Source organism: Eurytemora carolleeae, unplaced genomic scaffold (assembly GCF_000591075.1).
Source record: "Eurytemora carolleeae unplaced genomic scaffold, Eaff_2.0 scaffold1205, whole genome shotgun sequence".
NCBI lineage: Eukaryota > Metazoa > Arthropoda > Copepoda > Calanoida > Temoridae > Eurytemora > Eurytemora carolleeae.
In genome coordinates this window covers 63,369-81,554 of record NW_019397093.1, presented here as the reverse complement: position 1 = coordinate 81,554, position 18,186 = coordinate 63,369, and the positions used below count along the sequence as shown (strand labels likewise).

Below are 18,186 nucleotides of genomic sequence, written 5' to 3'. Positions count from 1 at the left end.
AGCTAAAAGTTTATTAACATGTGAGCAAAAATCGATTAATAGGGTCAATACACCAATTATTCATTCAGATTTTATCCCGTATTTACAGGCATATACGGGTAGAATCATTTAAATGTCAACAGTTATAACCAGAAAACTGTGACAGAGAAAGACGACATTTCAGCAATACTTGAGTGCATTTGATGTATTTACGAAGCAAATAGTTTTCTAACTTATTAAATCACTTATCAAGTTAATGGGTCTGTTTAAACTGCACAATTTTTGCGTCATATTAGACTATTTAAAGGCATATTTGAGCCTAAAAGTCGTCTTCATATTCCAGTTTAAAATTATTAGAAGATTTTTCAGCAAACAACGAAAGACGTTTTATATAAACATTATTTTAAAGAATTTCTTTGATTTTTCGACATTTTCATTTTATAAAAGTCAGTAAAGGACTTTCCAGGTATAATGTTTGATGGTTACTAAGCAGGAGAAAGCAGTGTAATTCCCCGTCCCTCCCCCACACATACATACATGCAATATATACCAAAAGATTAAATCTAGTTCATAGTGTTAAAGGGAAAGTGCAGTTGGTGGGCATTAACCTAAGTTACTCTATAGGTATAAAACGTTACATGTTGGATTTATTTAACGGACCCCTTTAAACCTTAATCGTTTTCTGTCTTAAAAATACAAGCGACTCTAATTCCCTCATTTTTCTGTGTTACACAAATCCGCAAATCTTTAGGGAGAAAATTAGTTGTTTAAATTTTTTTAAGAAAAAAACTTCGATTATGTTTTTAAAAAAAGAAACTTGTTTTTTAAAATGTTTACTATCTCCTATAATGCATGTGCCTTAAAAACTGTTTCAGAATAATTGATTTTAATTTTAGAATAATTGATTTTGATTTTAGAATAATTGATTTTAATTTTAGAATAATTGATTTTAATTTTAGAATAATTGATTTTAATTTTAGAATAATAGATTTTGATTTTAGAATAATTTATTTTAATTTTAGAATAATAGATTTTGATTTTAGAATAATTTATTTTAATTTTAGAATAATAGATTTTGATTTTAGAATAATTGATCTTAATTTTAAAATAATTGATTTTAATTTTGAAATAATTGATTTTGATTTTAGAATAATTGATTTTAATTTTAGAATAATTGATTTTAATTTTGGAATAATTTGTTTTAATTTTAGAATAATTTGTTTTAATTTTAGAATAATGGATTTTAATTTTAGAATAATTGATTTTAATTTTAGAATAATTGGTTTTAATTTTAGAAAAATTAGTTTTAATTTTAGAATAATTGATTTTAATTTAAGAATAATTGGTTTTAATTTAAGAATAATTGGTTTTATTTTTAGAATAATTGGTTTTAATTTTAGAATAATTGATTTTAATTTTAGAATAATTGGTTTTAATTTTAGAATAATTGGTTTTAATTTTAGAATAATTGATTTTAATTTTAGAATAATTGATTTTAATTTTAGAATAATTGGTTTTAATTTAAGAATAATTGGTTTTAATTTTAGAATAATTGGTTTTAATTTTAGAATAATGTGTTTTAATTTTTAGAATAATTGGTTTTAATTTTAGAATAATTGGTTTTAATTTTAGAATAATTGGTCTTAATTTTAGAATAATTGGTTTTAATTTAAGAATAATTGGTTTTAATTTAAGAATAATTGTTTTTGATTTTAGAATAATTGATTTTAATTTTAGAATAATTGATTTTAATTTTAGAATAATTGATTTTTATTTCAGAATACTCATAACATGATTATTACATTACACCTGAAACAGTAACAAGGAACTGAGAGAGGAATTCAAATCTATTACGATTTACTCCTACCCCCCACCCCCGTCAATCACAACCCCACTCCGTCGTATGTCTATACTACGCAATTTTGTATGTCATCCATGCGACTTAAGGACTAAGCTAGAAGGATGTCAAAATCTCCCTTTAGTGTTAATCAAATTTACAATATTTAAGAAGGATATGTTCTCATTTTAGAAAACAACCCAAAAATATTTCAATTCTTTTTTATTTCAACAAAAGTCAACCCGGCCATCCCACCGCTCAAAATGTTCAGAATATTCAAAATTTCTTTAATCAGTTCAGCAATCAGTCATAGCGTAAACAATACCTGTTTTCACATGTAATAAAGAGTTTTAAAGAAGCTCTGTTGTAAAGGTGAGGCTCGTCTTGCAAATCTTCGAGGCTTATGGCGGCCGGAGGTTCCTGGTTCCCTCCCTCGCTGGGGTTACGGCCAGGGAATTCAGGGGCGGAACAAACCATTATCTCATGGGGGGCCCATAATTGCGCACGTAGGGGGAAAAAAATGTCCTCCCCCCCACTTGGGCCCCCACTAAAAGTTGAATAAAAAGCAGTAAATTCCTATTTCTTATTTGTTCAAAAAATATAAGTTTATAAAGTCCAGTTCTCCCACTTTCTATCTGTAAAATCTAGTTCTCTCCTACTTTCTGTCTATAAAATCTAGTTCTTCTACTTTCTATCTGTAAACTCCAGTTCTTCTACTTTCTATCTGTAAACTCCAGTTCTTGAACTTTCTTCTGTAAACTGCAGTACTTCAACTTTCTATCTGTAAACTCCAGTTCTCCTACTTTCTATCTGTAAAATCTAGTTCTCCTGCGTTCTATATGTAAACTACAGTTCTCCAACTATCTATCTGTAAACTCTAGTTCTCCTACTTTCTATTTGTAAACTCCAGTTCTCATACTTTCTATCTGTAAACTTTAGTGCTCCTACTTTCTATTTGTAAACTCGAATTCTCCTACTTTCTATCTGTAAAATCTAGTTCGCCTGTAGGCTGCATTCTATATGTAAACTCCAGTTCTCATACTCTCTCTCTGTAAACTCCAGTTCTCCTACTTTATATCTGTAAACTCTAGTGTTCATACTTTTTATCTGTTAACTCCATGAGTTGTCTATCTGAAGACTCGAGACCTCCTACTTTCTATCTGTAAACTCCAGTTTTCATAATCTCTATCTGTAAACCCCTGTTCTCCTACTTTCCATCTGTAAACTTCAGTTCTTCTACTTTCTATATGTAAACTCCAGTTCTTCTACTTTCTATCTTTAATTAAACTTCAGTTTTTCTACTTTCTATCTGTGAACTCTAGTTCTCACACTTTCTAACTGTAATTTTTCATCACTTGATGTTTCATTTCATATCATAAAGTTCCTTACGGGAGATCCACCCCCTCCAGGAGCTCAGGGTGGGGCCCGTGGTCCGCCCCTGCCAGGTATCCCGAGAGTGGGATTTCCCGATTTTATATTTTTTACTCTTAAAGGGACCAAAGTTGTGATTTCGATCGAATAAACTTCTATTTTAAAAGCATTCACTCAATTCAAAACGGTACCATTTAACCTCAATTTAGTCAATAATGTTGGAAGATTTTGTTGTTTTTTGGGCACGTGTTAAACAATTTTATTTTCCCGTCCCTCTCCTGCTTCTAAAGCAGAACTGCGCAACTCGCATTTTAGAAAACCACAACTAAAATTCAATTTTTCTAACAAAAGAATATGGATTTTTCTGGCATTCTTGATTCGACAAAGCCTTTCCTTGGCCTTGAAATTGGAGTTCAGTTCCTTTTGATGATTTCAAGGGGGTCAATTCAATTATGATCATTTCCGTTAGTTGAAAATCAATACCTTTTTGTTAGAATTTAATCATGACAGGATTATATCAACTATTTAGCTAAAGGGTGTCACACAAAACATGACGGTTGTGAATAATTTAAAATGTCTTTTTCCATGATTACTTATGCTGTTTACTATTCTCCATGGCTGTTAATACCAAAGAGAATTATGAGAATATTTAATGGTGGTCATAAAAAAGTAAAATTGATTTCATGTTAAAATATATTTTAGTAAAAGATTTTATTAAACGAAAAAATTCAAAGTCTTTAGTATGTATTAAAATATAAGGAAGAAGACATTCCAAATTAATTACCAACTGTCATGTTTCGTGGGACACCCTGAATCTTTCACTTTTTCATCCGAGGACCAAGTTTAATGAATATTAGCTAGGTCGCTGAATTACCTACCGCCAGGTCAAATTTATAATTACTAATTCCATGTTAAAATTCACAAGGATTTGAACCGGTGACTCAGGATTCCGGAAGAAGTTAAGCAACCTCTCAAATTCGTTAAATTAGTTAACTTGAGACAAAGTCCATAATACTTTTTAACTACTACATACATCATCGTAAAATTAAGAAAATATCATCTAATTTTCAAATATTCATTTATTGATCTAAATAAATTTATAACAATAGTTCGATACAATATTTGTACTTCATATCTCCACAGATTTACCGCGCATTTAACAAAAAGCTCGACAAAAAAATTTTTCACAACGGGCGTTAAGTCGCATCGGGTCAAATGCGTGTAATGACGCTTTCGATTTTCAAGTTCTAATTGAGGGGGGGGGGGGGTTAAGCAGACAGGTTCATCCTGTATAGGAAAGAGTATATAAGATGTATAATTTGAAACAATTTCTTCTGATCCCATAAATTACGAACCATCATCAATCAAACAAATGGAGTGAAGGTATCACTTTTTAAGCAATAATCGTTTAAATATCAACGAACATGAACCGGCCTAGTTTTCAACAATTTTGACGGAAAAATCATTGGTAAAAAACAAACGTGTATGTAAGTGTCCAGATGGGAAGGTACACACTATTTTAAATATAAGTTTAAGAGCCGAGTGTCGGAGCTTTAACGCCCCCCTAGGAGGCCGTTTACGACCGGTCCTTCAAAAAATCCTGTAGCGACATGTGTCAGTAAAGTCAAAACATTTTGTCCTCACAAGTTATTTGACGGGTCCCGCCGGTTTATCATCTTCTGTGATTAGCAGAGCGGAGAAAATATTAAAATATTCGGTCCTAGGATAGATAAGGTAACGGTCTGGAAATTACAATAAATTTTCACAAGTCCAAACTATTTACAATATGTAAAGATTATTTACAGGTAAATCAATAAGTTAAGACAAATCATCGAGTTCCCACGGTTTAATTTTACAGACGGGGTTGAGATCACCAAAAAATGAGCAAAATTAACAATGTCAAGTCTTTTCCGACATTTTATATCATAATCCGATTATTTAAGGATTATATGGATTAAGTGTGGGGTTAGGAAACACGATAAGATTGGCAAGTCATAAGTAACGTTTCCCACATTTTAATATTGTGTAGATTTAGAAAAATAGCGACGATGGATTCAGCTGTGAAATCATAGTTTTCAGAGAATCCGCCATTACAAGTCAGCTGATCACACATTCACGGATTTTTTTTCTAAAAAATGGCCGCTCGAGGAAATTCAATGCATTCTATTGTTCAGAAAGAAGAGCATCGATCTTTCATAACAGGTATTTAAAGGATCGATTGATCGATCACTTCTTTGATAAATATTTAGTATCACAGACTTGAGTATTCTCAGATCACAGAAGCGCAAGATCTTAGACGATAATCTCGCGTATGACCCTCCGGGAGGGGGTGGAATACCCCTCGGGGGGTGGGGCGGAGTCGTCCTGGGACAAGGACATGTCCTGGTTCCTCAGCTCGTCTGAGATATCATGTCCTGTGTAGGGGTCGGGAAGCCCGGAAACATCTCCATAGGGGGAATCTGGAAAAAAAATAATTACAATAATAATAATGATAATAAGGATAATGAAAATAAAAACTGAATAATATAACAACAGCTTAATTGGACTAATTAGGTATTCTAAGTACCCGCGCGGTGTAACTTGAAATATGATACTTTTGATTAAATTTATTTAGATACATTTTTGTATTATACAATTAAAGGTCAACATGTGGATGCACAATTAGAACTCAAGGAACAAATAAATACACATTTAAAAAGATACTTACAGTCAGAATCTAATCTCGATCTGGATTTGTTGGTCATAGCGTACACATCTCCATTAGGATAATAAGCTCTGTTTCTATCTCCAATATATTCCTCAGGGTTGGGGTAGTGTGGATACTCTTCGTAATTGTATTGTTGTTGTTGTAGTTGTTGTGGTTGATTGTACTGGTTATACTGATTGTACTGTTGTGTGTACTGTTCTCCATAGTACCCGGCCCCAATGTAACCGTTAACACTGGGGTCCACGGGCATACCAGTGACAGGGTGCTTCACGTTCCACAATGAATCCTTAATAAAAACAAAATTATTTGATGCCAGTCTTTCGTGATAATTTTTAAAAGCAATTACAGTTTAAAATTGCATGATTGACAACTAATATTTTATAATCAATAATGCCTAATTTAGCAACCCCCCCCCCCTCCATCTATATTTAATTAGTTTTAAACATTCCTTTGCTATCTGAACTAAAGATCACCAAACTCACTTGGTGCAAAAATTAAAAGGGCGTTATCAGTAAAAACTGCATGGCATAGCCTACCAGCAGTCTGTATGTAAGAGTGTATATAAAACTATGTAAAAAGCTGACTATTTGGCCTTCAATTTGAACAAGCATAACAATCAGGCATGAGTACTCCGTCCTGCATAAAAATAGGGATTTAAAGCCCATAAAAAGAACATACATCCATTTTAGTAGATTTTCGAAATTGCATATACGTAGTACGCACCTCTCTCCCCAACATATCGTATTATTGAGCAACGACGAAAATTTTGATAAACTGGCGGTAATCTTTAGATTGGGCCTTCGTTGAATTACAATAGGGGTTTAATGCATAACTTATTCTCCCCATGGTTTTTGGCATGATATAGTATACGGTATATCCTAATAATGCTTAGTCAGGCTTACTAAGAAATGTACAGGGCTACGCATTGTTCATTTGATGAGAGATTTTGCAAAAACTTTTCTATTGAGCATTATCTGTAATTATTCTTTTTTTTATGGAAATAATTTGATAAAAAATCCCTACCTGAGAATTTACAGAGCCACCATTGTTTGAAGTTGAAGAGCTCTGATCATATCCTACAGCGGGGGTCTGGGCGGTAGCAACTGAGGGTGCATAATTGTAACCGTACATCTGGGACTTGATAACATCAGGGGAGTCCGCGGTGTCCTTGGCACTAACACCCTTGTTGTCGTAGTTGTAGGTGTTGTGGTTGTTCTGAAGCCTGTTGGGTCCCGCAATATCATCCTTAGTTAATTTTTTGGGTTTAGGAGTAGAGCAGAAACAGCATTTTATGACAAGACCTATGGCAGCTATAGCCAGCAGAACAGCAAAGATTGCTATGGCAATCACACCTTCTATGGGCAGGCCAGCTGTGGAATATTTGGTTTCACGGACTTCAACAATCTCAGCAGTTCCATATTCTCCACAGAGGCTTTCATCCGTACCCAGGCACAGTCGAACTCGGATACCGGTAATATCTGGTTCTGCAATATCCATCTGTCCGTAGGTTCGATCGTTCATTCCTAACCGGGCATGTGGTCTCCAAGTCTCGTCGGGGTTCTGGAGTTCGATCTTGGCGACCAGTCCCATGGGATAGTTTACGACATTAAAGAACACTGTCTTGGATGAGGATTCATAGAATATTTCTTCAGGTTGCGGTATTTTGGTGACATCTACGGCAGTAGTAACAGATATGTCTCGAGACCAATCAGAATCTCCTCGGATATTAACAGCTTTGACTTTAAACTGATATTTAGTGTTCTGCTCAAGTCCAGTAATATTACAAGGATTTCTCCATCTACAGTCTGAGTACTGGGCGCTACCACCTCCAATCTTCTTGTATTCAACGTTATACGTAGTTTTGTTATACCCTCCATTAAATCCTTCATCCCACTCTAGCATCAAGGAGTCCGAGAATACCTCAACTGCTCGGGCATCTCGAGGCTTCTCCGGTTTACCTTTAGGTTGAAGAGTGATAAGAGTTTTCTGTGCTCCAAGTTGGTTTGATGCTTTGCATGCATACTCGCCATAAGTGGAATCATCAACGTGTGAAATTGTTAGGACTCCCTCAAATATATCATCTCCAAGTTCGGTCATGGTCATACTATGTGGGGGGCGATCTGTCAGAAGAGAGTTTCCTTTCGACCATTCAAACCTGATGCTCGGATAGGCCTGCATTCTACAGGCAATCACAGCCGTCTCTCCTTGGTCTGCTGCTACTTTGTTATGTTGATGCCTGACGACTGGACTGTGTTCAATTCTAAGGAGCATAACTGATTCTGCCACCCCAACCTCATTTTCAAACCTACAAGTATACTCTCCCCTGTCAGTGGCCATAAGGTGATCTTTCGAGATTCGGTCGGGCCCAACAAACTTCAAAGTAGAGAGAACATTGTAGGCTTCATTAGAGCGAACTTCTTGCTCAGGGACTGTAATCTGATACAGATTACTAGTTGAGCCGTCAATCTCTACACCATTTTTAAACCACATGATTTTAGGCTTAGGTTTGCCAATAGCGGAGCAAGCAATGTGATATCCAGTGTCACCACTACGTTTAACGATTGTGCTTTTCAGTTTAATATCAAGTTTAGGCTCCTGGTAAACTTGGAGAAGGGTTTCAGCAACAGATCCTGTTCCCATTATGTTAGTTGCTTGACAGTAGTATTTACCACCGCTATCCAACCTAGCAGCATCAAGGGTAAAGGAGGACCCTGTAGCAACTATGCTTCGCTCATCCTTCCACCATGTGATCTCAGGTAAAGGATAACCAGGAGGTTTAGATCCACATTCCATAGTTACCCGTCCACCTTCCAGTACAGTTGGTTTCTCTGGGAGGATAAAGGTTGCCCCTGGAGCATGTTTCACGGCAATAGAGATTGTAGCGTTCCCAGTTCGTTCCATCTTCTGCTTGTTGGTCGGCTGGATCACGTTCGTGGCGGTGCAAGTGTACAAACCATTGTTCTGTGCGGCGGAGTTGGAGCCGGGAAGGCGGAGGGGAGACCCAACTTGGCGGAACTCGGGATCATCCGCCTTGGACCAAACAACTGAGTGTGCTGGCGGATTGGCAGTTACATTGCAATGGATCAGAATTTCCTCATTTTCTCCAAACTCACGCATAGCTGGTACAGAAACCTCCGGGGCAAACAAAACATCAAGCTCCAGCTCCTGTTCGCCAATCTAAAAATGAAATATTTATTATTCAAATAAGAAAATTTCCTGTCTGGTACGAATCCTGTGGATAAACTGATGATCATAATTAAAGTGGTTTATGCTGAAGAGAAGGAAGTGCACAATGGACATAGAAAAGTTTTCTCCTGTGATAAATACGGGCAGTTAAATCTGATCTGGACAATATTATGCATTGTTCTCTCACGCTGGGAGAAATACGCGCAGATATGCAAAAAGATAGAGAGTTAGATTCAGCATACGATATACAGCTGAGCTACATATATACTAGGATAGATATAAATATCATATCGTGGGGATACTTAGTACTGCTCATCAAACCCTACAGGAGAATTAATAAACCAGACAATTCAACTCCAAAATTGGCAGGTTTTATTAAACCCTAAATGGCAGATTTTATTACTAGCAAAATGGCGTATTTAATCCTAGCAAAATGGCGGATTTAATCCTAACAAACTGGCGGATTTTCTTTTTTCAAAATGATGGATTTTAATCATAACAAGTTTTTGAATTTTAAATCTAAGTAAATGACTGCCAAATTCAGAATCAGATACGTTGAGCTTCAAACAGATTCCAATTAATTTCAAAAGACAATCTTAGAGTTATATTTTTAACAAAAACGTAAAAATAATTTTATAAATTGAAGGTTTCCATATTGTTACCAGTCATTTATGCTTAAAAAAACTAAAATTAAGGTACATTAACTGAGAAGAAGGTAAAACTTGTATTTAAGTGTGTTTTATACCTACTAAATCCCAAAATTCTAACCGCCCCCCCCCCCTTATATCTCGTCTTCATTATATATGACCTTTCATTTAATATTTGGCATCTGAACTACCAGATATCCATTTGTATTATGGAGGCAGAATGAATTAGTGAGTGAATGAGCTGGCATGTTTTTGATTAACCATCCGTCCCAGTCTTTTCAACACTCAACTTAATCATTCTATCAATGAGGGGTAGCAAACGATACAAAAAAAATAGATCAATTAGAAATAGAGTCGTCGTCGTATATATCAATAAAATGAAGACGACTTTCTATCTTAATCTATTTAATGAATAGTTCTAAAATTATAAATGGATAGGGTTTAATGAATTGATCTAAAATAATAATTGAATAGGGTTTAATGAATTGATCAAAAATGATAAATGAATAGGGTTTGATGAATTGATCAAAAATGATAAATGAAAAGGGCTCAATGAATAGATCTAACATAATAAATGAATAGGGTTTAAAGAATTGATCAAAAATAATAAATGAATAGGGTTTAATGAATTGATCTAAAATAATAAATGAATAGGGTTTAATGAATTGATCTAAAATAATCAATGAATAGAGTTTAATGAATTGATCAAAGATCATGAATGAATAGGGTTTAATAAATTGATCTAAAATAATAAATGAATAGATCTAAAGATATGACTGATAAGGAAAATTGTGCACATAGCACTGTTAAAATGGCAAATCATCTACACTAATTTAGGCTTCATTAGTAGAATATTATACAGTATATATTACAAGGTATCTAAATATTTTTAATACAGTACAGAGTGTCTTAATAATCATCTTTTTACTACAGTACAGGGTGTTTTAATAACCATATTTTTTAATACAGTACAGGGTGTCTTAATAACCATATTTTTACTACAGTACAGGGTGTTGTAATAACCACATTTTTACTTCAGTACAGGGTGTTTTAATAACCATATTTTTACTGCAGTACAGGGTGTTTTAATAACCATATTTTTAATACAATACAGGGTGTCTTAATAACCATATTTTTACTAAGAATTTGTTTGTAATTTGTTTATTGTGAAGGTCTAAGATAAATGACAATACTAAAAACTTAAATTGATATAAACTTGAATTATTAAGAATTAACATTTTAAAAATGTAAAAACTAGATAAGTTAATTTTAGAATTGACATGATAATTCTTGCAAACAAATTTTGATGTTTAAGTATGCTCGTAAATTATCATTTGCTAACCACCATGACCCCCCCCCCCTCTACTAAAAGAAATTATGTTGAGGACAGTTTCCTGTATCAATCTGGATCCGCCCTTAAACAAAGAAGAAAAATGCTTTCTTTGTTCAGAAACGTATACTGCTACTACTGCTACTAGATATATATAATAAAACGGGGGGTTGCCAATTATTTTGCATGCATGTCGGCCTCATTCCTTTTTTTTGCAGTGCAGGGCTGTTTCTTTCTTCATTTTTGTTAGTGTTCTATTTTTAGGGATGCTTTTTTATTATTTCTTAATACAATTTTGTTGTCTAGAATAAGGGTGGATGGGGTAAGGAGAATGTATAACCCTGTTAAGATTGCAAACCGAATTTACAGATAGACATCTAATCCATGGTTTCAACGTTTGGATTTTTTCCCATGATAACAATCAGATCAAAATTTTAGAATTAGAAGAAAATACTTTATCTTGAAGTAATACAATGCAATCAGTTGAAAAGTATTGAAGGTAGATAAAACAAAGATATATAACATGAAAATATTATGTACAAAATATCTGGGCTAACATATCATTTAAGTGTAGGATTTTAATTGAAGTGACAAAAAGCTAGTTTCTTAAATGATTAGATATATGAATATACAATATGTATAAATATCTATCATAGGTTGTGATATCTGATCTTGTATACCAAGAAAGCAGAAATTCCTAATTAAGCAACGAATAAATATCGTCTTTACTGAACCTAATTTCTAACAGGAATTTGAACCTGGATTGTAACTTAAACATTTTCCAAAAGGACACCATTATGACATTTTACTATACTTTTCTCTCATTAAGACTTCAGAGAAAAAATTATTTCAGTGCTTCTTGAGAAATTGTGCAAAAAGGTATATTCTTTCTTTAAAAATTCTAAATTTTGTTATCATACACTAAGGAAATTCTAAATTTTGGTATCTTACACTTAGGAAATTCTAAATTTTGGTATCTTACACTTAGGAAATTCTAAATTTTGGAATCTTAAACTCAGGAAATTGTTTGGTATTTCATATTGGGGGGAAAAAATTGGAAATAAATATAAGCGTAATTTCAAGTGTGAAGGGGGCATCGCTGATTCTCAACGGTACCTTTTAAACCTTTGAATGACAAAGGACAGAGAACTCTGTGGATTAATCTCTAAAATGCTGTTTGTCGCAAAATTTGGGTGTTCGTTAGCGTACGTTGTGAATAGGGAATGCCTCTTTAAATGGAAGGTCAATTTAAATTACGCTAAGATTACAATCCCTTTAATTATATATGTAAATATACCTCTCCAAGTCCGTTGTCAGCCTGACATTTATAGGTGCCCGCATCCTTCAGATTTGCCCGCGGGATTAGATGCTTGAAGTTCACGTTGATAAACCGGTCATTTCTCATCCACTTGACCTCGGTCACAGAGGGTTTAGAGTCAACATCGCAGTGGAGCTCAGCGGTCTCATCTCGTTCAACGCGGACCGGGTTTTCAGGACCAACAGTTATACGCGGGAAATCTTGACAAAAATAAAATATGAGAATTTTGAACATATATTATATATGTATGTATACATATATATATATATATATTCAAAAACAAAAACAACAAATGGGTCAAATAAAAAATGTTCTAGGAAATTAAGACAACAAACAAAGATCGATAACAAATGAAAAAAAATTATGGATTTTAAAAAAACTTACAATTTACAAATATTGTTGTTTTTTCTTCCATAGTTTGTTCTTTAGCAATAGCTCTGTTCCATACAGAGCACTTGAACTCACTCCCATCATCTTCCTTACTCGGAGACACTATCAGGGTACTAATACTAGGCTGGTCACGGGTGCGCGAGGCCTCGTAAACCACGTTGAAGTCTCCGGGTTCGTTATTCTTGAACCAGGTTATAACAGGGGGCGGAGAACCTCCGGTTGAGGCGCAGGAGATGTTGAATGGGCGGGATTCTGTCAGGATAGGGTTGGCAGGACTCAGGTTTGGAGCTCCGGGGGGGAGGAGAACTACTAGCTCCACAGTGCTGGTATGGAGACGTTTTCCGCTCCCAGATTCAACTTTACGGCACTCAAAGTTTCCGTTATCCCGTTCATACGAGGTTCCTTTGATGATTAGGTCGTAGATACCCTCGCCAGGGGCGTAGTTGACACTGAAATAAAAATTGACATTTAAAAAAATTAATTTTGAAATTTACGTATGGCATCACATCACACCCAATGTCTTATAACTATATTTTACATCCCCCGTCCCCCACCCCCTCCACACCAATAAACCGTCCAGATTTATATTTCCAAATAAATCCTCTTCTAAAAGGTCCATAAACCCTGTGAGCAACCAAATACGGAGTTACATAGCGATGTTTATTTTTACAATTTAAGACACAGGCTCTAGACTACAGTTGGAAATATTGGACAGCAGAGTGTCAAACAAAAAAGACTGACATGAGGCTATAAAGGAATTGAATAGACCCTTCCACCCCACCCAAATAACAGTAGAATTTAACACAGTACATAGGAACTGACCTACACTTGCTCTTAGAAAGATAAATAGACAAATAGACTAATGTAACAATGGCTATCAAACAGATACACTCACAGACAAATTGACACGTCCACAGACAACCAGATGTTCCTTTGGTTAGGACCACGAATAAATATTATTTTAACTTTTTTATTTATTTTGTATCAATTTTCAATATACGGTTCCCACACTGGCTCAACCTTTCTAACCACCATGACCCCCCCCCCCTCTACTAAAAGAAATTATGTTGAGGACAGTTTCCTGTATCAATCTGGATCCGCCCTTAAACAAAGAAGAAAAATGCTTTCTTTGTTCTGATCAAGGTTGTAATATATTGGAAATTATTTCCTTATTTTTATTATTATTATTTTAATAACTTAAATGAGCATGAAGTAAATACCCTTTCATATAGGGAATGGGGGGAGATGATTTGGTCATATCAATCTTTGCTGTGGGGTTTCATTACTATCATTTTAGAACAAATCAAATATTTTTCACAAAATATTATATTACATATTTAAAAGATTAAAAATCCATTGTTTTGGTTTTTCAATTTTGAATATTATTTTTATGACACTATATAGTCCCCTGAATATGGTCCAAAAAGGCCTAAAGAAAAGGCATCAATCAATCCCTAACTAGGTCTATATAGGGCCTTAAAGGGGTACACCGTAGATCGAACAGACAAAAGACACCTAAAAAAATAACACACGAAAGGAGCTAATTAAATGGAAGATATAAGAATTTATTAACAGATAACACGCACGAAATCGTAACGAAAAAATGACTTCTTAAAAAATTTAAAGTAAAACACAAACTAAAACAAATTTATGAGTTTTTTTTGACAAGGGTTGGGAATATCATCATACCCTTTTTCACCCGGTTGCAGTTTTTTCTTTTTCATTTCAAGACAAATTTAGTTCCTTCCTGATGCACTCCAACCATATTTCCTATTTATACTATTTATACCCCCCCCCCCTTCCATAGTACAAAAATAAGTTTTTTAGACACAAAATTTGGCAGCAAAAGGAAAACAATATTTTTAGAGCAGGACACTTTTGAGGAAAATTGACAGCCCTGAATGATAGTTGATATCCTAGCCTTAACCTCTGCCTCACTTCCTGTCATAATCAACCGTAACAAAATGTCAACATTGAGTTGATTTTAATTAGCCTAGTGTTGACAAGAGGTTGACAAATGAGGTCTGATCTGCGTATGGTAAGAATGGTACAAGGAGATCTCAACGCCAAGGTGATCTCAACGCTAGGGTTTGGGACAAAAACTGAATCAAAGTGTGACAAAGTTTTGCAAACTTATTATATTATCTAGACTCTAAGTTAAGAGGATAGGGAAGTGTACTTTTTTTGCATTGATGATTGACAATTTTTTTATAGCTTAATTAGTATATTTAATACAAAAATTTTAAACCAATGGTTTCAGAAAATTCTCTCACTTTTTTTAGGACAACCAAGTTCTTGAATTATATTGACATACAAGATTTTTAATTTAGCTCTATTGAGCCCCTTTATCCTTTTATCCTTTTATCCTTTTATCCTTTTATCCTTTTATGGCAAGGTTAGCTTAGGATGGACATTAAGCTAGGAAATACAGGATAGGAAAGTTATGGATATTAAGCTAGGAAATACAGGATAGGAAAGTTATGGATATTAAGCTAGGAAATACAGGAAAATTATTTTCTGTGCATTCAGTAACTGTTAAAGCTTGTTACAGTTTAACTGAAAGATTGCGTAACACCATCTGGTCTGATCAAGGTTGTAATATATTGGAAATTATTTCCTTATTTTTATTATTATTATTTTAATAACTTAAATGAGCATGAAGTAAATACCCTTTCATATAAACAATTTATCGCTCCTCTAGTATGCAAAGTTTAACCAAATTGACTGCAATTTTGTTGAACATTTTTCCAAACCAGAATTAACATTTTTGCATCACATTGCTAGCTCACACAAATGGTATAATAAAAAAAAAACAATTTTTTCTATCTTTCTATCTTTCTATCTTTCTATCTTACTTTTTTCTAGTAAACAAAAAAATTTAAATGTAAACACAAATTTAAATATCATTCAAGGGTTTCTATTTATCTAGCGTTGGAAAAGTCCGACATTGCGTAAATATATTTTTATATTTTATAAAAAAAATCGAACCAACAGACCTCCGAACCACGGACAAAAAAGCAGGGGTATAAATAATTTTATGTCTTGTCATCTGCCACAAAATAAGATATAAATTTTTTTTAAATTTTTATTTTTAGAGATATGGAAAACTAATTATTTTTTTTGTTAGGTTAAACTAAAACTTGCCATCTGGATGTCAAAATTTTGAGTTTCCACAAAGTCTCAGGGAGGTGGGGCGGGGGGTGGGGGAATTCATAATATTAACCCCTGAAAAAAAACGCACACTGTTAAATGGATATTGTAAATATTTGCGTGCGTAAACGCGCTTAAACAGCTACCGCGCACAATCCAATCTTTTAGCGCTCGAAATATCTATCGTTAAGTCTGCGCGCCTTTTCAAATACGTAATTAAACTTAGCCCTCGTTTCGAGTTGAATTCATTTATCCATTTTGCGAACCCTGGCCCTGGCAAAAAAGGTGGAGGGTGAGTTGCTTGAATAATATACCCACGGTGTTTGCGGGCAGTTAGGCATATAAGCATATATCACTAGACATGAAACACTACACGCTAGGTCTTGATGTTTTCATTATATTCCCGCCCTGTGCAAAATTCTGCACGATTACGCGGTTGGTCCGAGAAATTTTGCGTATTTTTCATGTTGCATATATTGTATACTATAGTGCTATCTACTGTATAGCTCACATAAGGGGGTAGGGAGGAGTTGGGTTTCATAAGTCGCTTGTTAAATTTTGAAATTTTTGAAGAAGAAATTTGAATAATGGATTCGAGTATTTTCAAAGAAGGCATTGTTCAGTTTGAAGGGAGGGTTATGATATGAAACAAATTCCACGTCACAGGTTGGAGAAAATATGTAAAGCATTAAGTTTTATAATATGAGGGTGTAAACCGTTGTAAGACTAAGGGCCAAACACCCTAAAAACCCCTCCCTTTCTTATTACAGCCCGCCCCCCTCCCCTCTACCCCCTTATTCAGAGCTGAACAGCATAAACTAATAAAAAGAAAAACAAAGCCATGTTTTGGCTATAAAAGCTTGGAATGACCCAGAACAGTAAACTTGATGGATCCAGGGTTCAAAATCTCCGGGAGAAACGTTGATGCTTAGGAAACAAAACATCTCTCACTTCGTATTTTCAAATCAATAACCAGGAGGATATATGGCCAGAATAGGATAATAGGAGGATATATGGCCAGAATAGGAGAATAGGAGGATATATGGCCAGAATAGGATAATAGGAGGATATATGGCCAGAATAGGAGAATAGGCCAAGAAAATCCAAAAATGAAAAGTAATGATCAAAAGAGTTACGAAACAGTATATTTTGACTAATAATGTTAAAATCCAACAAAATTGTGAAAGATCGAAATAACAAATTGCAAGCATTTAACGGAATTAGGCCTTGAAATAATATTTTTTAGAATCTGTAGATTCAAGATTCAAGTTTGGATTTCTCTCCGAGTTATTAATTATATTGCTTAATGATGGCAGACCAATTATAACCGGGCAAGGTTAGCTTAGGATGGACATTAAGCTAGGAAATACAGGATAGGAAAGTTATGGATATTAAGCTAGGAAATACAGGAAAGGAAAGTCTTGAAAAGAAATACAGGATAGCAAAATCATGGAAATTAAGCTAGGAAATACAGGATAGGAAAGTTATGGATATTAAGCTAGGAAATACAGGATAGGAAAATAATAGATATTAAGCTAGGAAATACAGGAAAGGAAAGTCTTGAAAAGAAATACAGGATAGCAAAATCATGGAAATTAAGCTAGGAAATACAGGGTCAGGAAAATCATGGAATATAAGCTAGGTTATACAGGACAGGAAAATCATGTATATTTAGCTAGGAAATACAGGAAAGGAAAGTCAAAAACATAAACCTAATTAAGCTAAGAAATACAGGAATACAGGATAGGAAAATCATGAACATTAAGATAGGAAATACAGGTTAGGAAAATCATGGACGATAGGAAATAGAGGATAGGAAAATCATGGACGATAGGAAATACAGGGTGATAAAATCATGGACATTAAGCTGGGAAATACATGATCAGGAAAAAAGAAAAAATTTGATAAATAATGTACCTAAATTATTTGATAGACAAGGAAGAATTTAAACTAGTTGTACTAAAAGAAAATCAATATTGTTACTTTGACGTTATGAGCGTGTTTTTAACTGAAAAAAAACCCTGCTACATTTGAACCTCTTAGTGTAGCACTTGACTTAAAGCACATAAGGAAGTGCATGAAGAGAATACCTTGAAGAATATATTTGATTAATAATCCTTAATGAAACATCACGAGACTAATCTAAATGAATATCCAACCGATTAAACTCTATCACCTTTAAACGGCTTGTAATTAAATTGTTTTTAGTTAATTACCCCCCCCCTCTCAAATACAGACAGAACCCCCCATTCCCCCTCCTGAAAATACAGA

At 34.2% G+C, this 18,186-nt stretch overlaps 1 protein-coding gene across 1 annotated transcript in view; it reads right to left on the bottom strand.

The window, feature by feature from the left end:
• Nucleotides 1-4,248: 4,248 nt before the first annotated feature.
• The window catches only part of LOC111711793 (Down syndrome cell adhesion molecule homolog), a gene marked incomplete in the record, with an annotated part of 35,027 nt that continues 21,089 nt past the window's right edge, over nt 4,249-18,186 (bottom strand). The window contains 5 exon segments of the mRNA XM_023486237.1: nt 4,249-5,646; nt 5,895-6,180; nt 6,918-9,071; nt 12,355-12,575; nt 12,760-13,214. Coding sequence (XP_023342005.1) covers nt 5,480-5,646; nt 5,895-6,180; nt 6,918-9,071; nt 12,355-12,575; nt 12,760-13,214 — 3,283 coding nt within the window.